Below are 24,116 nucleotides of genomic sequence, written 5' to 3' on the forward strand. Positions count from 1 at the left end.
TTGAGTCAGATATCAACGTCAAGTGGATCATGCCGGTGGGCACAACCAACATTACATAACTACTACATTTGGAATTTATTCAATGTGATACGTAATAAATAAATAAATGAATAAAACAAGAAAGGAAATGGTTGATTTATTGTATAATGAAAACAAACACTCGTGAGTAATGAATGGCCCTTGTAGTCACGGACAACCAAGAATAATATATATATATATATATATTTGACTTTCATAATTTTTTTAATAAAATCAATTATATGTCTCAATGATATGCATTACACAGAGATTTTTTTATTAAAACAAAAAAAAAAATCATTTTTATATAGATTGTAAACCAAGTTATTATATGGAAAATTGTTCCAAAGTGGCAGGTAAAATAATGCATTTATTATTATTTTGATATAATATATTAATTCTCATATAACAATTGGGTCTCCCTTGTTTCTTATTTGAATATTTCCAAAAGTAACGCATAAAATAAATCTTATTTTTGATGAAATTTAATGCTACTTAATGCTATTTAATTCTTATACACAAAAAAAAATAAAAATTTCCATATATAAAAAATTATATATATATATATATACCTAATAGAAAAGTCTGTCCTATTTATATAATAAAGATCATATATGCTTCTAATGTAATTTTATAATGAAACCAAACGAAAACCATAATTGAAAATAAAACAAAGTTGAAGGGTTCGCACTAAAAAAAACCATTAAAGAATAAAATAAGTCTACATCCACACCAGTTCCCCCTGTAATTCTCCCGTGATTTACGAATTGCAAAGCTCTAATTTTCAATTTTACCCCTCAAATTCTTTTGAATTCAACTTGAACTTTATTGACTCACCAACCTTGTTGAACATAAAAAAACAGAGTAGAAAATATTTATTTATTAAATAATAAAAAAAAAGTCCAGAATAGAATTCCTCTTGTTAAAAATTTCTAAAACCATGAGAAACATTTGAGGGCGGGAAGGACCCTATTGCAATTTTGGAAAATTATTGGGTTTTGATGTAATTATAACAACTTATAACTAGTTTAAAATTTTGCAAATCTTTAGGGATGTAACTGCAATAAAAGCACCCACCGAAGTCCTTATATAACCGCCCATTCCAACTCTTCGTCATCCTCGTCTCTTTTGGTCTCTCGATGGCTTCGCAAACTCGAAGCTCGATCCGATTTACGGTAATCTTCTTCCATTTCGATCGAATTTTTCCTCAAGATCCAAACTCTAAGCAATTTGTCAATGCGCAGGTGCTGTTGTTGATTTGGGTGGCGGCAATCGAGCTATCCATGGAGCCGGTGGAGTGCCGGAGAAGTAAATCGCACGGCCACGGCCGAAGGGGTTACTACGCCGGCTCGGCGCTGACAGGGATGCCTCCCAGGGCCTATACGGCGTCAGTGAAGGATTTTGGAGCAGTGGGCGATGGTGTGACATCCAACACGGAGGCTTTCCATGCGGCGATTGCTAATCTGAGCCAGTACTCGGAGAACGGTGGTGCGAAGCTGGTGGTGCCCGCCGGGAGATGGCTTACCGGGCCGTTCAACCTCACCAGCCACTTCACCCTTTTCCTTGAACAAGACGCCGTCATCCTTGCTTCCCAGGTGCGTTCACGGGTCGATGTTGGGATTCCTTTACTCATTGCTTTTTTTTTTTTTTATGTTTGGATTCGTCCTTTTGCTGAGGAAATTGTGGACATACCCTTGAAAACTCTGGACTTGTTTTGTTAGACCCTGGTGGTTTCCATCTTGGGATTTACTGATCCACCATTTCGTCCAGTTTAGGTTTAGATTCAGAGTTTTAAGAAAGATGATAATTAAATTGGATTGGTATTAGCTCAGATTCACATTTGTATTGATTTAATCACATTGAAGTCGGAATTTACAAGAATGGGAGTGTTACTATTTAAAATTTTGAAAAATAGTTCAACATAAACTTTTTTTTGTGCTTGATTTTCAAATTTGCTTTGGTCTAGTTCAATCTTGAAAATGAAAATTGTTAGTTTGGTTTTGATTAACAAGTATAAAAAAAAAGGTCATTTCTAAAATTTAAATAATCATTTATTTATTTTTTTTTTTTTATAGAAATTTTTACCAAGTTACCAGTTACCAGGTTAATGGAGAGAAAATTACATAATTTGGATAGATAGATAGGATGTAGTGTAATGTTGGATTGAAGCGCTTGTTTTCAGGGATATTTGTGAATTTAAAAATCTTTCATTTCTTCCAGCTTTGCAAATTAATACTATTCTTTTAAGATTATTAAAACATCCCAAATTATGTGTGGTAGATTGAGAATAATGGATAACTGGTTTGCGCTGACCAAAGAAATTTTAATTATAAAACCAGGATACAGTTTAGTGGACCCAGTGGGTTTATTTATGCTATTTGGGACGGACGAAAGGGGGTTGTTTAGGTGGTCCATATCTTTTGAGTGTAACTAGCATGTGCTTGCCATGTGTATCTTTCTAGCTTTCATCTTGTCCTTTAATTTTTCTCTCGTCCTTGTATGTTCGGCTTACCTCACTGACTTATTTGAGTTTTCTTTTTTTAATGGTTTTAGATTTGCTTTTTATGTCACCTTCGTTTTTCTAGTTAAGATGGGCAGCAGAATGAATATTCCTCATGCTTTTATGTTTGGCATGGTATCAACAACAATTGAGTTGGGCTTCTCTTTTTGTATTGGAAATGTTTGAACTTGGTGACCTTGATTTATTTAAATATTGAAATATATGATATGATATTATCAGTCCTAGCTTTAGGACATGTATAGACCTGAAACTGCACATATATCCCATGTTATTTGGTTAATGAAATGTCAGGTACATTGTGACTTTACATTACCCATTTGCATTTTGTAGCCTAATCTTATATTCTTGTAAGGGCTTGGGTTTGGTTGATTATTTGCTTCTCTCAAAAAAGTGGATGTATTTTGAATTTATTGTGAAACCGGTGTTCCATAATCATCTACTTTGAATTCTAGTCAAGGCTTAACTCTCTAGGCATGTGTTTTGCAGCCACTCTTTTTTTGTCAACTCTAGGTTGCACCAAACCCACAACACGCATGCATTTAGGTTTGTTTCTTTTGTTTGGTTCATTGAATTTTTAGTTTGTTGACTTAAGAATAAGGAAACAGTGGGCCTGATTCAAGTTCCGTATGGCTAACGCATGGAAAAGCATTCCCCCACTATGTGTTGCCTCATTTTCTGGTTTCTAGTAGTGATCAAATTGCAATTACCTTACAAGTTGATGTCTTAGTGTGACAGCTCACTATTGTCGCTTGGAAATTCCATTGATCATAAATCCCACTTTCGAAGTGGATAGGACCAAGATATACAAAGAATGGCTGCCAGTTTATTTTCACTATGAAGCTTTTAATCCATTTCTTTATCCTCTTTTGAAAGCTTGTTTTGGGTGCTATTAGTTTGGTAGAAATTCTTTTGTGAATGGAATTCTAGTTTGGTATGGACTAGTCTTGAATGGAAGCCTTGGTAGCAAACTGATTTATGTCTATAACTTTCTGTTTACTTCATCAGTTAATTCTTGACTAATGTATTTGAGGAGTGAATTCTGTAAGTAGGGGAGATATTATATTAAATAATTTGAAAAGTCACAATGTTAAATAGTTATCAGCCATAAGATAAAACATAATGAAGATGCCCTTTTCTAGGATCTGTTCTTTCACAATCCTGGAAAACAAAGTTTTACAGCTAGACTTTATTAAAAAAGAATTTAGAGCATTCAATTACCCATGGCGCGGTGAAATTACTTTCTTTCGAGTGATTTTACTTATCAAACTAAAATGGGTTTTGGATTTTAAGATGGAAAGGCAAATTTGGTTGCTATAGCACCCTAACAAAGACTTTGAATTGGTTTCGGAGATCACCATCATTAATGTATTACTTTGACACGTACACATGAAGTTTGAGCATCTTTCTGAGATGTTAATAGATAGATATTGTTTTGAATCGATAATCAAATTGACCAAATCAAATTTCACCAAGTGTAGTTGGAAGATGCAGACTTTTAAAGAGCCTTTTAACTTGCACCACAATGTGTGATACTGGGGATATTGGTGATGCAGGATCTAAATGAATGGCCGATCATCGATCCATTGCCTTCTTATGGGAGAGGAAGGGACTTGCCAGGAGGAAGGTACACCAATTTCATCCATGGTGCCAACCTCACTGATGTGGTTATCACTGGTAAGTTGCTGGTGTATCAAAATCTCATCCATCATCACTTTCTGAACTGAATGTAGCTCTGTGTATTAATGCATTGTTGGATAAAAATTTCAGGGGATAATGGAACAATTGATGGACAGGGAGAAATCTGGTGGCAGAAATTTAAAAACAATGAACTGAACTACACACGTGGATATCTGGTAGAATTGATGTTTTCAGATCACATCATAATATCGAACCTTACATTTGTCAACTCCACTTCATGGCATATTCATCCAGTCTACAGCAGGTTATATCTTTTCACTTGACGTTAAGCTCAAGCTTGTTATAGTTTGCTGCATTGTAGCTCTAAATACTGGCTATTGAACTTTGCAGCTACATAGTAGTCTCAGGAATCACAATTCTTGCCCCAATCATTTCACCAAACACAGATGGAGTTAATCCAGGTACTGTTTCACATGACTAAACTTTGGTTGCTTCTGTCCATATTTACACCTCATAATGGTATTTTCAGTTGTTTTTCTTCATTTGTTAATTAAACCTTAATTCTCTTGGATGGGTTTGTTATTGAAGTTTGAATGCATACAAATTGATTGCCAATCAACCAAAATAAACATGAATGATACCAGTTAGAAGCCTACACGCAATAAAACAAAAGTCACTTTGTTTTCATGTCTGTTTAGATGAATTAAAAAATCAAAAGCCAAAACCATCAAGAGCATTTGTTCAAAACTTGTCACTAAGAAGCTCGCAATCTAATTTTCTTACACGTTTGGTTTAATGTGTTTGCAGATTCCTGTTCCCATGTTCGAATAGAGGACTGCTACATTGTCTCTGGCGATGATTGTGTTGCTATAAAAAGTGGATGGGATGAATATGGCATCACCTTTGGCATGCCGAGCCAGCACATCATCATCCGAAGGCTCACCTGCATCTCCCCCACCAGTGCCGTCATTGCTCTTGGGAGTGAGATGTCTGGTGGCATCCAAGACGTGAGAGCTGAAGACATCACCGCAATCAACTCTGAGTCCGGTGTCAGGATCAAGACTGCCCCAGGACGTGGTGGCTTTGTGAAGGACATCTTTGTTCGGCGCATGAATTTGTACACAATGAAGTGGGTGTTCTGGATGACTGGAAACTATGGGCAGCACCCAGATGACAAGTATGATCCAAATGTAATGCCATTGGTCCATGGGATTAGTTACAGCGATGTTATAGCTGAAAATGTCACAATGGCCGGGAATCTGTTGGGCATTGAGAGAGCCCCATTCACAGGGATCTGCATCTCTAATGTCACAGCTGATATGGCGAAGTCTAAGAAACTGCCATGGAATTGCAGTGACATTTATGGCATTACAAGCTCTGTGAGTCCTACTCCTTGTGCTTTACTTCCTGACCAGGGGAGCGATGCACCACCATGTCCATTTCCGACTGATGAACTGCCCATTGATGGTGTTGAACTCAATCAGAACTCATATTGGTAATGTGATTTTTTTAATTGCCATGCGGTTTACTTAAGCTAAGTAACTTCGATATATTATTGGCCTTGATTTCTTGATCTTTAATATAGATATGAGCATTGATAAACAAGGACAAGTTCACCTTAAATGGGTGTTTTGATTTGATTCCTGAACTCCAAATATATACACTATTGTTTAACCAGGAGGTCACTGACATTCCGTACATGGGCAAACCTTCATGTATTTCCCACTCATCAGCTTTGAGAAATTGCTTATAAACAGACAGCAAGAAATGCAAACATATTGAACCTTTGCAATTGCGCGTCTTTTGTTCTTTAAAGGTTTAGGATTTCTCCCATACCCAGCGAGAAGGCCTGAATATCTGCTTTAAAAGTGCCATTTTAGGAACATTCCAATGCTCGGCATGCCTAAATAAAAAGGAAAACCAGTTTTGAGAGATGGAATATATATTTAAATTTTTCATTAACTTATTAACATCAGTGTAGTAGAAAGAGTTAAGTCACCTGCATACTTTCCCAGATTGTGCATTAAAGAAGTACTCTGTATAACCAGTGGCTAGAGGAGCAAGAAAACAAAAATCAGGAATTTGAAGGTATAATTCTTGAAAACATGGAACTCAAAGATGTAGGGCAAATACTTAATAAATCAAGACTAGATCATAACATGGTCAAGTGGAAGATCCAGCTGATTTGATAATGTTGTTGAACATATATTTAAGTTTCTAAATTCATTTGTTCATTTTAAAGGAGCTACACAAATCTTAATGCATGCCTATAAAGGATATACAGGTTTCTATTTTTACCTGAAAGAATAGGTCTCCAAGGAAATATCATGATAGAGCGAAATCGCCAATGCCCGACACCCTTGTCCTGCATCAAATTATGAGAACCGGTCAATTAGGAAGAACTTAGAGCATAATTAAGAACTAAAGAAGATTTTTTTTAATTAATCTTAGTGTTATATAATTTCTTTTCCTCAGATGCAGCCATTAGATTTAAAAAGTTCACCTCAAAATCCTCCCACTTTGTGAGGTTCATATCCGTCTTTAGAAGCAGTGAACCAAAGTTAGAACAGTTACGTTTAAAACGCTGAAGACCTCTGAATGATCCTGCTGGATCGGCAAATTCACAATCTTCTTCATAAGCATTGAGAGTTAGATTACCTATGAAAAAGCAGATATCAACTTGATTAGTTGAGAACTAATAAGGAACCCATAAAATAAGCTTCTGTCAGAATTATGAAGTATGATAAATACTCTTAACACATGACCTAAGATAGCTACTAAGACAATGCAAGTAGAAACAATTCAAAGTCCTACTTGCACCTAAATTAATGTGACCAATTGATAGATATACTCTACCTTGGTCATATATGACACCATATCATGATCATAAAGTACAATTCACTTTAAGGCACCTTGATACAAAGAAATCCCAAAAGCTAACTGAAAAGGATGATAACCAAATCAGTTGCTTAGACATGTATAATGAAACCACTTAAAAAGTCAGAAGCTTTTCTCATCTTGGATGGATCAATTAAAAACTAAAACTCTCAACACCTTTCAATTCAATATAGACATGCAGTATCATTAACAACAAGAATCAAACAATTCATTGATATATTAAAAGACTCGATTCGAAGTTCATATAATTGAAGACATGAGGCAAAAGATAACAAAAAAGGTGGGGAACAAAAGGAACCTGTGACAAAGTAGGAGTGCTGGAAATCCTGCTTGATCGCTTCGACTACTTGGGTGCGATCAATCTTCTCCAACACATTGGTAGACACAGGAAGCTCCTCTATGCTTCTGGCTGGCCGGAAAAAGGACACCGCAATGCCAAGGAACTCTGACCCATACCATGCAACCTTCAGCAAAGCGTTCTCTGACCGGGAGCCTTTATCACCACCAGAAGAAGTCTGCCTTGGTGCAGAGCACCGGAGAACATCTTGTCGTCTGGGACGGAGGATTGGAGCCAGGGCCGGAAAGGAAGGAGAGAAGCTGAAAGCCAAAGCCATGGTGGGGCTTCTTGTGCTCAGAGTTTCTGAGGGGCATTACAACAGACAGTTTTGACCACTCGTTGGAACTGCAACCTCAAAAAAATCAGTAACATATCTGGAGGGAAAATACAATTGTTTTTTTATTAATTTTTTTGCATATAACCCCCCACAATTAATTAATTACTTAAATTTATGCATGACCTTAAACAGGTTTCATATATATATATATATACTCCTTATTTGAAGTAATTATCTATTAACAACTTACGATTTTTAAGTTGTATTCGTAAAATCCAAATTTAACCGAATTAAAAGCATAAAGAAGTATTTATGTAGCAAAGATATGTATGTAATAATGAGATCGCAAAAGGACATGTGTAAAAGTGCACGATTTATTATTAATTCTACCTATCTTCAACTCAAACATTCCTAGAATATAACCAACATCTGAATTTAAAGGATAATTTACAGCGGCAATTATTCTTACCTGAGCCAGATTAATTTGTCAAGGCTCATTTCTGAGCTATATTTCAGAACTTCTATTTTCTGCCAAGAGATTTAAGTTGCTGTGTTTTTGAGCCAAATTTCACAATATTTACCTCCAAGTAGTCTTCATTTGATGTTTTTATGAACCAAACTCTACAAATGGAAAGTAATTAGCAATTCCTCAGGTCAATATGTCTCAACAGAAACATCAGAAATTTGCTTCATAAGACCATTGCACACTCCATAGATCATATTGCTTTCAGGATGCCTAGTGTCACCAACCATGAACCTAAAGCTCTTCTCCTTACCGGCTATTTCAACAAAGCTCCATCCAGCCTCCTTTCTTGATCTCTCCCTCCTCATGTTCATTCTCACCATTACTGCATCTTCCCATCTTCCAACCGATGCATAAACATTCGACAATGCCACTCTCCAAATATTGCTCTCTGGCTCCAAAATGGCTAACCTCTTTGCAGCTCTTTCAGCAATCTCTATGTTTCTATTAATTCCACAAGCACCCAAGAGTGATCCCCAAACATCAGAACTCGACTCGATGTTCATCTCCCTAATGAAATTCTCTGCTGCATTTAGATTACCAGACCTCCCCAAGAGGTCCACCATTGAAGCATAATGCTCCATTGTTGGTTCAATATTGTAATCTCTTCGCATACTTTTGAAGCACTCAGAACCTTCTACTGTCAATCCAGAATGACTGCATGCAGAAATTATACTTCCAAATGTTACCCCATTTGGCTTTTGATTCCCTACCTGATTAAGTTCATGGAATACCTTAAGAGCAGAATTGCCGTCTCCCTGAATACCATATGCTGTGATCATTGTATTCCAAGAGCCAAGATCTTTAAACTCCATCTCTTTGAAGATGTCCTTGGCAAAATCAATCCTTCCAGATTTTGCATACATGCCTATAAGAGCATTCGACACAAAAGTATCACAACTAAAACCTGATTTGATAGCATAGCAATGAAGTATTTGGCCTTGTTGCAATGAAGCTATCTCAGAACACGCATCGATTGAGCTCAATATCGTGACAAAATCAGGGAGAAGATCATCACTACATTTGGAATGGATTTCACTAAGATATTGTAGAACCTCATGTGCACGATCATTCTTCACAAAGGATGACATCAAGGTGTTCCAAGATATGATATCTCGGTTTTCCATTTTCCGAAAGACTAGATTCGCTGAATCAACTTGCTCAAGTTTGGCATACATATCCATTAAGGAGTTCTCAATAACTATACATGGGAAAAACCCACACTTGACCAAATACCCGTGAATCCATCTGCCTTGCTCCAAAGATTTCAAGAAGGTGCAAGCTTGGACAATGGAGACCATAACCTCTGGGTCAAAACAAAAATCACCATTAGAAGCATAAAACTGAACAAAAACCTTCAACCCTTCCTCCAAGAAAGAGTTTTTGCAATACATCTGAACGAGAGAATTCACCACCAGAACATCAGCATCCAATCCCAACTTAACAACCAAAGCATGAATCATACCAAAGATCGAGTGCACACCCATTAAAGAGGAAGCCTGAATAATGCTCAACATTGTCACTAAATTTGGTATAATTTCATCCTCCAACATCATCATAAACGCACAAAAGGCCTTCTTCATCATCCCCTGAAGCACACAGCCGGAGACAAGCGCACTCCATGAAACCACACCTCTCTTAGACATTCCGGCAATCACTTTCTCAGCACGCCCAACTGATCCCAATTTCGAGTACATATCAATCAAAGAGTTGCACACGAAATGATCCTCAAAGAACCCACTTTTAATCAGATAACCATGCAATCCCAGCCCCATTGGCTCATCCTGGCAAAGCGCACAAGCTTTCAAAAGAGCAGCAATGGTGAATTCGTTAGGAAGAGGAGCAGATTCCTCAGATAACATATCAAGGAAAAGGGAAATCGAAACGTCGGCGGATTCATTGCAGCAGTGACCGGAGATGAGGGAGGTCCAGGAAACTACATCTCTTTCAGGCATTCTGTCGAACAGATTAAAGGCGGAGTCTAGGCGACCACACCTGAGGTAGAGATCCAAGAGGGAGTTGGCGACGAAGAGGTTGGAGTGGATGCCGGTCTTCAAAGTGGCTCCATGGAGACTGGTGGTGAGCTTGAGATCTCTCATGGAGGCGCAGGAGGAGAGGAAGCGGACGGAGAGGGAGGAATCGAGGAAGAGATTGTCATGGAGGATGGAATGCGAAAAGGGTGGGGAGAGCATGAGAGAAGCCATTTCTGAAGCCTTGGAGGTGTGGCAATGGCGACTGTTGCTAGCGGGAAGGGATGCACGACGATAATAATAATAATAATAATAAGGTAAAATTACTTTTTTTTAATCCCTTAAATTTTTTTATTTATTCCAATAAATTCTCTTGACTAAGGCCCTGTTTGGATAATCCAAAAATCTTACATAATCTGTATTTTATGGCAGAAAAAAAATATTTTCACGGATTTATGCCATAATGGTCGTTTGGGTACCTAATTTACACCCCAAAAATATGGCATAATGTGGGGATTCTGCCAGAAAAAAATATTCCAGTGATATGAAACTCGTGCCTTTTCATTCGACCTCTCTCCTTCACAGCCATTCCTTTTTTCTCAAAAACTCCACCAGATCCAGACACCTCTTCTGCTGCGTTGCCGACTAGGAAGCCAGAAGCTTGAAGCCGTTGCCGGAGTGGAACATCCAAAGCGCCCTCCCACCTCCGACAGTTGTGCTGCCGGCTGCGGAGCAGCAAAGCCGACGCCTGAAGCCAGTCCCTGCCAGCTATCCAAATCGGCTGCGTTGCCGGCTGCTGCGCCCAAACGCCGACGCCCTCCCATCTCCGGCGGCTGCGTTGCCGACCTTTCTCCCTTCTCCACCTAGGGTTTTCCGAGGATTAGGGCATCAATTTGCCAAGGTTTGTTCATCATGTTCTATCTGGATAGTGTATGATCTTCATGTTTTAAGTTTGGATAGTTCTCTGAGTTCATGTGGAAATTCCTCTCATCATGTTTAAAGAAGAACATACTCAATTTTTTGTTACAATCTGTTTAAAAGCTGTTGGTTTGTGATGACCTGATCTTGTGATGTGAGGCGGCCAACTGCATCAAATCAAATTCTTTTATATCAAACTTTATTACTATAATCCTATTTCTGAATTGTTGTTCTCTATTTTTTTCATCTATTAACCACAATGTGTCTTTGGATTAACAAGTCATTGATGGACTTATAAATCCTCTAGATACAAGTTCTTTAGATAAATTACAAGCTATCATAGCAAAAATATCCAAAGAACCGCATGTTGTGACCATTTAAAGTGCATTTAGATCATGCGTGTGCAAAATCATATACCTTTTCGCTCTGAATTCTGTGACCCTCTTAATCTCTGTTAACCATTTTTTAATTTGGGCTTGTGATTTGTCAGGCCTATTTTTGGGTATTAATAAACAAAGTTATGCAATTGAACTATATAAGGAGAGTGGCTGATTTTAAAATTAAAGCCATTGAGCTGAAAATGTTACTGGCATAGTTGTTCAGAGTTGTGAGCTGGAAGTTCTCTGGATGACCATCATATGTTTTGACTAGCTGTAGTGATAATTTGCTATGGTATACCTTTTTCATTCATTTGTTAACTACTATCACTTTTTTTAGTAATTAGTGTAATAGACTTAATTTGTACAAGGCATTCTAAAAGATGAGATCTTCAATATATTGCATCATCTTTAGCTGAAGAATTTTGAGTAGATTATGGCATTGATCAGGTTGGTGGAGATATATATATATATATATATATCTGCTGAGGAGCCTAAATCTATGGACCAGAATGAAGGGAATTTGATGCCTTCATTTAACCAAGAAGTTAGTTATATGCTCATTTCTCTATACTTTTTTTTCTCAAACATTAGAAGTTCTCCAAAATATCAATGTTGTTCTCCATTTAGTACGCATTCAACATATTGATGATTGATTGATATCACCACTTCACATAATTAGTACTATTTTTCTTCATTGGTTATATATTTCTCATGTGGATTATGAGCTTGCTTTACCGAATATATAATCTAACAACTGAAATGAAAACCAACTTTATTATACTATTTGTCAATGAAATTTTTAAAAATAAATAAATAAATAAATGAAGATCAAAACTGTGTATGTGAGAGTCAAATGTGGGGACTCACAGTGTATAACTCATTACAACATGAATTTGAAGGAAAATTTGATACAGAATTAAGTTGGAACATTTAAATGATTGTTAATAAACTTTAGGCTATGATAAGAAACTGTTAATGGTGTTCCATTGAGGAGTCTAAGAGTCCAAGGTGAATGATTAGAGAGTCATTACTTTATGATTACAAAAAGATTACAGAAATTAAAACTAGAAATTAATAATTAGAAAGTAAAAGCTGATCATAGAAAACAAGAAGCAAAACCTGATCTTATTTAGAGATTTTTTTTTTTTTTTTGGTACCTCTAGTGACTTTTTTCATGGTTAATTATCCTTCTTAATTTTCTTATGTGTGATGGTTTCTACCAAAAATTTGAGTGCTAACCATGCTATTTTATAGTGCTTCATCAGATATGGCAAGTGAAAGTGTGGCAAGTGAAGGAAGACATGAAACTAGGGCAAAGTGGAATGAAATTCACAAGGCTCATCTAGTAAAGTTATTAGGTGAGTATAATACTCCTGCGTACCGTTCACAAAATGGATGGACTAAAGAAGCATGGAACAAGATGGTATGCGACATGATAACCAAGTTTTCCAATCCAAGCATCACCACAAGCCAAGTCAAAGCATTAGAGCAAGAGTTGGAAAAAAGCTACAAGCTTCTAAAAGGGTTTTCTGAATTAAGTGGCTTTGGATGGGATTATGAAAGACATATTTTATCGGCTTCTGATGATGTTTGGGCACCACTACTAGAGGTATGTACATACATAATGACTGGTTTCATTAATTACAACCATCTAATTTGAAGTTCATCAAACAGAGGAATAGAGATGCAAGGAAGTGGCATACTAGACCATTTCCATATTTTATGGCATTGCAGGAGGTTTATGAGAGTAAGCATATATTTTCTAATATTTTACATTTATAAAGTTTTATTTCACTAACATATAATATATTTAAAATATAGGGAGATATGCTGAAGGCAAACGGTCTCGTGGTATAGAAGATTATGAAGACATTACCCAATCACCAGTGCACACCCCAAGTCCAAGTGTTTTTTACTCCAAACGATTCAAGGCAACCATCACCTACACACAAGACTGAGGATGATGATATCATGCAAGTGGAACCTCATAGTTCTCAACCACGGAATCCTCAAACTCAAAGTTCAAGCAATGAAATTCTTTGGGGACTAAGAGATCAAGATGGACATAGAAGAAAAAGGGAGCGAAAAGGGAAAAAGACGCAAGATTCATAATTCAATATGGATAAATACTATGTGGTCTCTCTTTTTTACAACCGTTTCCATTTCATCCCTCCCGTCATCATTGGCAGTTTATATTTTTCAAAAACCCCCACATTACCCTTTGATTTTTTGGAGGGAATTCTGCCACCATATCTTGTCAAAGCAACATGGTGCTTGTACTTTAACATGCTTCAAAAGTCTTTTTCCTTACTTTTTTTGTCTTGTTGGAGAAGCTTGCATCTTCTTCATTTCATTTTCTTTTCTTCCTTCTTAGCATTGGCTTTGGAGTGATCCTTCTCTTTTATCACCCATCTCTATTTCCCCATCCATGTTCTTCGGCGGCGAGGTAACTTGACAAAACTCTATCCAAATAACGTGTGAAGGTATCTCTTAGATCCTTATCAAGGTGCATATCTTGGTCTTAATAATATGTTTTACTAACTATGACATTCACTAATATCACGTTGATAGGTCCATTTATAGTGGTTTTTCTTGATGTAGGGCCTCCATGGATATGTTTTACAGTGTTGTGAAGTATAAAGGAAATGGTTATATGTTAGATTTCACTGTCTTAACTGGATGACAGACATTATTTGAGGAGATATACACATATTGGGCTCTTGAACCTCCTACAGTGTGAGTAAAGTATATAATCCCACATGAGCACAAGACAATGTGTTCCATTAGCTCAAATGATGACTTTCAGAACATGTGTAATGTTCACCGTATATTCAGAAAAATTGTGGTGGATATGATCATAGAGACTGTGAACGAAAAAGCAGAGGCCATCTCTAGTTCACCAATGCCACTGAAAATATCGCATTCTTTTTGGTTTCCCACTCATTTTTGTATAATGTGGCAAGGATTTGCATTATGTTTCATGTTCGCATATGTGGTCATTAATATGTGTTTAGGAATACTATCGTTTGTTTGGTATTAGTTTTATTTTGTAGTCATTAGTTTTTATTATTGCCGAAGCTTATTTGTCATAACTATTCAATTTTAAATTGTTGTTGTTAATTTATTTTATTAACTGTTTATCGAATGCGTATAACAAGGGCACCAACATCGCAAAATACACTGCTGACGTTGCCGCTAGTGACACATGAAGGAGCCATAACAATAACTAATTCTTCACAAGATACAGAAGATGAAATTTTCATAGTTGGGCAAAGCTTCCAAAATGCAAAAGAATTCAAGGATGCATTGTGTGATTTAACCATTAACCACAATTTCAACTTTAGGTTCATAAAAAATGATAGAGATAGAGTTATTCTCACATGTGCTGCCGAGGTATGTGAATAGCATGTTCACGTCTCAAGAGATAGCAACCTCCCCACATTTAGAATCAAAACAACCCAAAATAGTCATACATGTGGTGGGGGTATTGGCATAGCATCTCATCCAAGGGCTTCTAATAAATGGGTTAGTAGGCAAGTAATGAGGAAATTACAAGATTGTTCTTTATACCGGGCCATAGATATACAACATGATATATTGCGTGACCATGGTATTCAACTATCATTCAAACAAGCCTAGATGGGTAAAGAGGCGGCGAAGAGAATTCTCCATGGAAACGATACTGCAAGTTATGATCTATTGATATGGCATGCAAGTAAGGTTTCTGAGACCAACCCAGTTAGCATCATTATCATTGAGAAGGATGGAGAACGCTTTAATTTAATTTAATTTAATTTAATTAATTATTTAATTTTTTTTTTTTTTGCCTTTATACATCTCCTGAAGGTTTTAAGCGTGGTTGTAGACCCCTACTATTTCTCGATGGCACCCATTTGCTAGGTAAATATGGTGGCATCCTACTAGGCACAACTGCAAAAGACAGTAATGAAAGTCTATTTCATCTATCTTTTTCTTTTGTTGATAATGAAATTGACGACAACTGGACGTAGTGCATTTCCACTTCGGGTAATGCAATATATGGTGAAGATGACCACCACAAAAATTATTACATTCATTTCATACCGTTCTAATGGACTTGTTAATGCTTTTGTCAAACTCTTCCCCTCTACCCCACATGGCTATTGTTTACGACATCTCCAAGCAAAGCTTTTGAAATCTAATGGCCGCCTAGGGAAAAGATTAAAAGACAAGTGTTGGATCTTGATTATCATGATTGCATATGCATGCACATCCTCAGAATATGATGCAACTGTCGGCATCAACACAGGCCCATAATTGGTTATTCCAAAAGTCAGTGTCACGCCTCGACCCACGGGCCCTGGGACGCGACAATGGCTACGACGACCTGAGGAGGGATACCCCACCACTCTACCCTCAAGTCACTGTAAAGCTAACACCAACCTTGAAATCAACAATACTAAAACAGAAAACACTTATGCAACAAGATGCACAAAACCAATGGTATACCTAATACGCAGAAGAAGCAACAACAACAAACCTATTAATTGAATTCAAGAAAGATACTGATCACGAATACCACAAGGTTTCAACAAAAATAGTCAACATACAAAACATACAGATAGAGTGGCAAATATACTAGTGGATCCATGTTCTTATACAAAGCTACATGTTCAATAAGAAACATACATATGATAGGAAATAGCAAGATAAAGAGAACAATACCCAACACTTCACTGCATTGCCTCACTACTGCCTGCTAAAGCCTGGAAATGAGGGAAAGGGGTGACTAACCTAAGTCACTCAGTGAATAGGTTAGCACATTTTAGCATAATAATAAAATAAACCAAATGATTTTCTGAAGCAACATCTCACATTAAAACAAGAATTTTGACATTCCACACAAAAATGGGTGAACATAATACACAAAAATCAAATCAATAACTCTCATAAAAGATATATTTTTGATCAAGAAATCTTTTCAACTGTTTAGGCTTCACGGACTTACACAAAACAAGTTTCAATAATCTTTACAAGATAAATAAGTCATCAAAACATCGATCCAAAATGTAAACAAGTGCATTCTACTTGAAAGGCTAATTTCATGAAATCAAAGTTTTCTCAAATACAAAAAAAAAGTTCAATTCAAAGGAATGAGCAATGGCCTAAAAACACTCTCTAACTTAGCCGCCGTTGCAACTAGGTCGAGAGCTGTCAAAGTGTTCATAACTTTGACGTTGGTCCATCGAGAGTCTATGTGGTGACTCCAAATTATTAGTGTGTATCCATCAGGGTTCTACGCACCACTTGAACTGGACTTAAGCTCGGGCCTTCAAGCCACCTCAACAAGCTGGCCGTGAGGACCGCCTACTATAGTAGGGCAGGGCACCGCCGGTTACCATCAAAACTTGTGGAAGCTCAATAGTACAATATGTATGTAACAAGCATGCATTCCAAATCCATGACACCATCCCCAACTTGGGATGAAAGCTATGAAAACTAAATCCACAAGTCTCAATGGTAAAAGCTCAAGAACAAGTAAACATGCTCGCAAGAATCATTTTGGTTTCCCAAAGCATGAAACAATAAAAGCATAATACTTTAGATTAACCAACAAGAGTTTCCCAAATGCAACTCAAAGGCCAGGAAGTATCATCCAAATTGATCAACATAGCGAATTGAATAAGATAAAACCAAGACATGATTATAAATCACACAAAGACGTCATTTAAATCAAATTCTACTAAAACCCCACTCACTCTTAGGCAATTTAAACCTCCAATGTGCTAATCTTCTGCCGGTTCCTTGCCTCAAGCCTTGATCTCACCGCCTAGCCGAAACACCAACACAAATAACAGAAAAGAGTTAAACCAAGCAAACCACAACTAATGAACCCTAGATTTCACTAATGACAAGAAACCCTAGATCGACCCAAGGTTTGGCTCAAAACTAGGTTTCAAAGTCACCAATGAAATCCTAGAGGTTGGGGCTTTACTCTAAACCAAGGAACTCAACAAATCAATCAAATCATATTGGTACCATAGTAACTTTGAAATCAAGGAAGAAGAACATCCCAAGATTACCCTAGATCAGAGTCATAGAAACCAAGGAAAACACTCCTTTCAAGATCCACTAACAATAAACAAAAAGAAGAATAAATATCAAGCTCTAAATGCAACTCACAAACCAACCCAAGCCCCATTCATCCAAAAGACGAAGAAATGAGAGAATGGAAGCTTACCTTGAGGAAACAAAGGGACTGATCTCTAAGCTTTACAAACAAGCCCAATAACTCCTCCAAAATCAGCCTTAAACTCCAAAGAAATGTAGGGAAAGAGAAGGGGAGGAAATGAGAGGGTCTTGGGAGAAGAAAGCAATGAAAAAGACCTTAAAACGGGCTTAAAAAATACCAAACCCGTGCATGTGCCGCCTGCACAGTGCCCACACACCCTAAACAGAAGGGTGTGTGGGCTGGTGTGTGGCCAACACACCAGGCCCCACACCCTTTTGCCTGGGATGTGTGGCCCCCTGTGTGGCCGCTCAGGAGGTCACACAGCTCCCAGGAGGGGCTGTGCAACCTATGCACAGCCACACAAGCTTTGTGCGGCCTGTGCACAGCCCATACACTCCAAATGGCTCTAAAAACACCCTATAACACTCGGCAAGAACCTCCGAACAAAAAAAAATATAGAATTTAAACAAGACACCAAATCAACAACCAAAGAAATACCAAACTACACCACTCTACACAAGAAAGAAAACCCGAAATACAACAGTCGGACATGATGCATTGGTGCAATTACTTATTTAAAGGACAACGTTTAGGGTGAGATGTATTCGAATGTTGCAAAGTCTTTCAATGCGTGGATTAGGGAGACATGGCATCTACATGTCTGTAACATGATCGACATGATAAGATATGCATACAAAAAATTAAATTAGAATACTATGCATAGTTGTCGTTCTATTTCAGATGATCATATTTACTTTCAAACATTCTCATGTAGTATCTCTATTTAATATTTGTTTTTTGGCTTTGCCATGTGGTTTTTAACTACAATGAGTACTTTGCGCTTTGGTTGTTTTGTATTTGTTTTTGGTGTATAGTTTTTAACCATGTTGTTCTTTTTTTTTTTATTTCTTGCAAATAGTAGTTCTTTTAATGTTCACTATTTGTGCAAAGTATTTACTATTATGGCTTTATCATGCCTTTTTTCTTATATTCACAGCAGTAGTGTTTATTCTCTCATGTGCACTTCCCACCAATGTAGGTTCAAGATGATGAACCAAATGTACAAGCAGCGCGAGAATTGCATGAAATGGGAAACCCATTTGCTTGGAGATTCACAAGAAGATTGAAAAGACAATCGAAGAAAGCAGGTGCTTAGTTATAGGGTGATCTAATGGTGATATTTTTGAAGTCATGGACATGCTGGTCAACTATGTCAATTTGCATAATAGAACATGTTCTTGTCGCCGGTGGGAGGTGTACAATCTTTCTTGTAACCATTCCTGTTGTGCAATCTTATAGACCGATATAAACGTTCATCGTTTCGTGGAAGGCTACCACACGGTCGCATTGTACAAAGAAGTTTATGAAAGTCCAACATTCCCTGTACCGGATCACGACAAACCGATGGATGAGGATCGACAAAAGATACCCGGACGACCGAGAAAAAGGAGGATTGAATTACAAGCATTTGGTGTTAGTGACTTACATTATAGTCGATGCCATGAAGTTGGGCATAACAAGGCCACATGAAATGAAGTAATCGCAGACTGACCGTATACGTTGTACCCATCTCTTTTGTTTTTAAAACACTTCTATCATATATTGAATGAATGATAGTTATATATATTGCATATAAAGTTCGAATTCTATTTGACAATACACAAATTTGAACAAGTTTATCAAATAGTAAGCGATACACAAAAAATCAAAGAACAAAATTAAAAACTAAATGTAATGTAATAATAGTAAATACGAAGTACCAAAACCAAAGAGCAAAACTAAAAACTAAAGTTGATCTACGAATAGTAAATTCAAAGTACCAAAAAAGAAAGGGGAAAACTAAAAACTGAAGGTTTTCTAAAAATATTAAATTCAAAATGTCAATAACAAAGATTAAAACTAAACATTGAAGGTGATCTACGAATAGTAAATTCAAAGTACCAAAACCGGAGATCACAACTAAAAATTGAAGACATTCATTTGGATTATAAGGCAAAGTAAGTCAACTAAAAACTTAAGTACTATATCCACAGTTAATTAACACAAAAAAAAAAAAGAAAGTCAGATACGAAGTTGTTCCATACAATATTCAAGCTAAACTTAAATGCCTTATGTTCACCATAGACAGTTCTAAACGAATAAATAAAACCATTGTTCCTTTTTCACTTGTCTGAAGCTGGGACCAAATCAATAGGTGCAGGTGCCTCTTCACTCGGTTAGCTATGTGGATCTATGTGCATACATGGGGCAATAACTGCATCTTCGGGTAGGGGTTCTTCTGGGTCATTGCTAGCATCTTTGGGTGCTGACTCATTTCCAATCACAATCTCCGAAAATCTGTAGATACATCTTTTGATACGGGCTCATTTGCAAGCACAACTTCTGAGTCAATTTCAGGCACTTCTTCAGCCATTGGCTCTTTACTTTGAGGGTTCCGTATAATACCATCCTCCACAATATGTGTAGTATACTCTAGCCGCACACACAGGACATCTGATTGGGGGAGATATGACTCTTCATCATTCAAAACTTGCTCCATAAAACACATCAAATAAACTGAGTAATCCAAACTATCCATCCTTTGTTTTAGGCAACCCTGCACATGAGTTAGTGTGTATGCCACAGTTTCACTAACACCAAGCTTCTTCTGCAAATGCTCTTCAAACAGTACACTTTGCAAGAAGGAAAGATATGACACACATTTAAAAATGAAATTGAAAATCAAAATGATTAAATGTTGTTATTACCATGGCTACTCCATCTCGATCATGAATATGTCCGCCGATGTAGTCATAGTGCAATTACTCCTTAACTTTGTCAAGAACAAGTAAGTGATAATGCTTGTTCCATACGAATGGCATTAGGATTAATTCTGTGGCGGGGAAATTTTCCAGCGCAGGGCCCATCATTTTTTCCATTCCACCGAGTGAATGTTCCTACCTAGATAAAGTAAGCTCCATTGGTTGGGTGATTATAGCGGTCATCTTATACATATTAGGCGATTTCTTCAAAGTATCAAGTAACATGAGAACAAAGACATCAACCACATCGTCCAGCACCATTTGTTTGCCATCAATTAATACATATAGATGACAAAGGGATGTATGACCCTTCTCGATGGTCCAGACCAATGTTATGATGTAATATAGAAAAATCAATTAATTCGGTAGGCGATAGTGTGATCCATGTTCATGATAGTGCATATATATGATTGGAAACTAATGTGGTATGCCAAGTAAGAAATAGTAATTCCGAATATTATATGTTTAATGCTTAAAGTACATATTCTGTATTAATAAACATCAGTAAATTCAAATATTGATTACTCTAGCAAAAAAGTGGATTGCAACCCCGAATTGCATACTTAAAATTCTGATAAGAAAATGTGAACAATGTGCTTACTCGTCAATTTTTCGATTAAGGAAAACACTTAGTGACATTTGGTGTATCCTTTGCAACCGGCCAAATCTGGTAGGCCTTTTTTTGGTTTGATTAAAATCGGTTCACAGGACAGGTTGTTCTATCAATTTCTCTTCTTCGCCTTCTATATCTCCTTCCTTGTGTACGCATATAAAGTCCCCAGTTTTTAGCTATGCTAGGGATTCTATTGCATTATCGATGTCCTCTGTTGTTTGCTTGTCCACTATACTTAATTAGGATAGAGTTAGTACAGCTCGTTTCCTACCTCTGGGTGATGGTGCATCTTTTACTTGAGGTTGTCTCTGTCTTTGGTTATGCGGTTGTTGTTGTCTTCAAGGCATGAGTGACACGTTTCTCTGGTTGAGCCATCTCTGAGGCTTCTTGTAGTGTTGGTTTGGTTGCTCGTATCTTGGATGCCACTCTCTTGGCTCTTTTGGCTGATGGAGCTGGCCAATGTCATCTGTTGATTTGGGTGGTACAAAACCTTCTTTGTCGTTGGTTGAGTTCTTTCTTTCTTCAAGTATAGCAAGCTTCTCACGAAATGCTATCACCTCAGCCATTAATGTTTTGTATTTGTTGTCTTCCATCCGTTTCCTCTCTGGACTGGAAGATGATGATTTTCTAGACTTCCTTGGTGGGCTCTCTGACTTCTCACTTTCTTGATTGGTTGTATGGAAGGCCTCTCCCCCTTGTTTCCTCTTACCTTTTACTTTCAATGCCTCCATGATTTTTGGTGCTTTGGTTGCACCGGATGGATCCAAAGTTGTCCTTGCAAAGCTGAGCTCAATCTTTCCTAAACCAATGAGGTCAACTTCAGATTGTCTCTCTGGCATAAGTGGGGAAAACTAGCAAATACAACAACGAACATTAACATGGACATATACACATTATTCTCAAAAGTGAACATCCAATATAAAAACTAAATACATGTATAAGATACTAAACTGTAATCGATGTAAAAAAGAACCATAAATATTAAAAGGTTAAATGTGAAACGGAGCAGAAAATATGGATATTAGGCACATGAGGATGGCTTTGTAACTCAAATTGAAGATGAAAACCCTTCACTTATCTCTGCAGAAGAAGTGGTGGATGATGTGATGGTTATTATGGTGTGGTTTTATGAGAAATTTCTCATTTTTCAAACCTTTTAAATCAGTTAAAATTGAATGGGCAACATGGTCATTTCCTTTGAAAGATAACGAGGTTATCTAGCCGTTGAATTAATAGAAATTTTGTGAAAAATGAGGGACTTCAAAGGGATTTGGCAAAATCAAGAGGTTTTTGGTCATATGGTGGTGTTTTTTTGGACCTTTTGAGCAATTCCTCTAATAATAATAATAATAATAATAATAATAATAATAAGAATAATAATAATAATAATAATAATAATTTTTTGACAAAATAGATTTACAGAATAGTTTTCTAAATGACATGGATGTTAAATTGCCATTACTATTAGCATACACATTATTCTTTCTCTTTCTTTCTTTAAAAAAAAATTATCATCTGAATTTTAAATTTAAATATTTAATCATAAATACTAAACCGAAAACTCCCTTCTTAAGCTTAGGATTTAGGATTTTAAAGTTTAATGTTTAATATTTAGAGTTTAAATTTTTAAAATTTTGGGTAGAAAATTCTCTAACATTTGGGTTTAAAATATTAGGATTTTAGATATAATTTTATAATTTTTTTTATAATTTTAAAAACATAAGAATTTTTAAAGTTTGAATTTGAAATTTATATAGAAACAAATCACGTGATGATGTTTAGATATTCAGCAAATCTAGTTTGTGAATATAACATCACTTATAATTATAACTAGGTATTCTCCCCGGCTTCGCATTGAAGTTTTATATAAATAAATAAGTGCAATTAAAGTTTTTTCAATTATTAATATCATAAGTACTATAAATAAAAATTTAAATGTAATAAAAAATAGATACTATCAAAAAAATAACAAAATATATAATAAACTATATAGTAACATTCTAGGCACTTATGTGAAAAATAAACATGTACCAAAAAAGGGAATTGTTATTCATATTCATTAGAATATGGGCAATATATATTAACACCATCATTTAATTTTTTTTAGTTTAGATTTTTTATCTTCTTCTACAATTGTCTATTCATCTTTCCATAAACTCAATCCATATTATTTAATAAATATAAAACTATTGGTAATTTAAAAAAGAGTAAAGCACATGTTGTAATTTAATGTAATACCAAATAAATGACATAAATTTTTTATTCATATAATTATAATTTTTTTATTAATAACACAATATATTTTTTTATTTTTCATATTTTATGTAATACCAAATAAATGTTGTTTATTCTTTTCTTTGCTAAATTCCAAATAAATTTAGCAAATATTTTCAATTTTCAAAGGCCATCTATTTCCATGAGTATGTCTTATTAAATGTTTAATATAAACTTGAGTTAATGCCCATGATAAAATCAATTCCATTAAATCTTATATGTTCATAATGCAATGGGGAAAATTCTTTAAAAAGAGTTTAAATATTTTCTTTGAAACCCTCTCTAATGAGATTATAATTCATTTTCATTAGAAGATATTATTTAATATATTAATAGTATCTATTAGTCTCTTTTATATATATATATATATACATATATATATATTGCATTTTTAATATTTAATATAATACAAAAAAAATATTGTTAAATATTTTTTGTACCAAAACTTGTTTAAAAAAAATAAGAAAGATTTAATATAAAACCAATTTAATGACTATGATAAAATCAATGTCATGCCAAAAAAATAAAATAAAATAAAAACCTTCCTTAAAATCCTCTCCAATCAGATTACCATATGTTTCCATTAAAACATTCTATTAAATATTTAACAAAAAACTAATTCAATGCCTACAATAAAACAAATGCCTATAATACAATCAAAATTTTCACTTATTAATACTATATTTAATATAAATGAAAATATTAAAATTATTCTTGAAATCACTCTTAGAACATTT

General features: G+C 35.8%; 3 protein-coding genes across 4 annotated transcripts; 1 reads left to right on the top strand and 2 right to left on the bottom strand.

Annotated features, from left to right (window-relative positions):
- Positions 1-1,135: 1,135 nt before the first annotated feature.
- Positions 1,136-5,854, top strand: LOC120249647 (probable polygalacturonase). The gene is made up of 6 exons (XM_039258225.1): positions 1,136-1,193; positions 1,263-1,613; positions 4,093-4,213; positions 4,307-4,481; positions 4,568-4,638; positions 4,985-5,854. The coding sequence occupies exons 1-6, from the start codon at positions 1,158-1,160 to the stop codon at positions 5,674-5,676; spliced, it is 1,446 nt and encodes a 481-aa protein (XP_039114159.1). The 5' UTR covers positions 1,136-1,157; the 3' UTR covers positions 5,677-5,854.
- On the bottom strand, positions 5,790-7,757 carry LOC120249648. Of its 2 annotated transcripts, XM_039258226.1 has the most exons (5): positions 7,374-7,757; positions 6,681-6,835; positions 6,476-6,542; positions 6,177-6,228; positions 5,790-6,080 (listed from the first exon to the last, which is right to left on the bottom strand). In XM_039258226.1, exons 1-5 carry the CDS (start codon positions 7,687-7,689, stop codon positions 5,996-5,998), a joined length of 675 nt encoding a protein of 224 aa, XP_039114160.1. In that variant the 5' UTR covers positions 7,690-7,757; the 3' UTR covers positions 5,790-5,995. The 2 variants fall into 2 exon arrangements, with proteins under 2 accessions (XP_039114160.1, XP_039114161.1); XM_039258227.1 differs by lacking the exon at positions 6,177-6,228.
- A 285-nt stretch (positions 7,758-8,042) lies between these two features.
- Positions 8,043-10,465, bottom strand: LOC120249646 (putative pentatricopeptide repeat-containing protein At3g05240). The gene has a single exon (XM_039258223.1). The coding sequence runs from the start codon at positions 10,414-10,416 to the stop codon at positions 8,344-8,346; it is 2,073 nt and encodes a 690-aa protein (XP_039114157.1). The 5' UTR covers positions 10,417-10,465; the 3' UTR covers positions 8,043-8,343.
- Between the last annotated feature and the right edge of the window lie 13,651 nt (positions 10,466-24,116).

Source organism: Dioscorea cayenensis, chromosome 19, assembly GCF_009730915.1.
Source record: "Dioscorea cayenensis subsp. rotundata cultivar TDr96_F1 chromosome 19, TDr96_F1_v2_PseudoChromosome.rev07_lg8_w22 25.fasta, whole genome shotgun sequence".
Classification (NCBI taxonomy): Eukaryota; Viridiplantae; Streptophyta; class Magnoliopsida; order Dioscoreales; family Dioscoreaceae; genus Dioscorea; species Dioscorea cayenensis.

What these genes read in the sequence shown, in the direction of transcription:
- LOC120249647 (XM_039258225.1), top strand. Translation starts at nt 1,158, where the DNA reads ATGGCTTCGCAAACTCGAAGCTCGATCCGATTTACG. An exon ending in CACTGATGTGGTTATCACTG is followed by an intron (nt 4,214 to 4,306) that starts GTAAGTTGCTGG and finishes TAAAAATTTCAG; the next exon opens with GGGATAATGGAACAATTGAT. An exon ending in ATTCATCCAGTCTACAGCAG is followed by an intron (nt 4,482 to 4,567) that starts GTTATATCTTTT and finishes TGAACTTTGCAG; the next exon opens with CTACATAGTAGTCTCAGGAA.
- LOC120249648 (XM_039258226.1), bottom strand. Translation starts at nt 7,689, where the DNA reads ATGGCTTTGGCTTTCAGCTTCTCTCCTTCCTTTCCGGCCCTGGCTCCA. An exon ending in GCACTCCTACTTTGTCACAG is followed by an intron (nt 6,836 to 7,373) that starts GTTCCTTTTGTT and finishes GCTTTTTCATAG; the next exon opens with GTAATCTAACTCTCAATGCT. An exon ending in TTGGAGACCTATTCTTTCAG is followed by an intron (nt 6,229 to 6,475) that starts GTAAAAATAGAA and finishes TTGCTCCTCTAG; the next exon opens with CCACTGGTTATACAGAGTAC.
- LOC120249646 (XM_039258223.1), bottom strand. Translation starts at nt 10,416, where the DNA reads ATGGCTTCTCTCATGCTCTCCCCACCCTTTTCGCATTCCATCCTCCAT.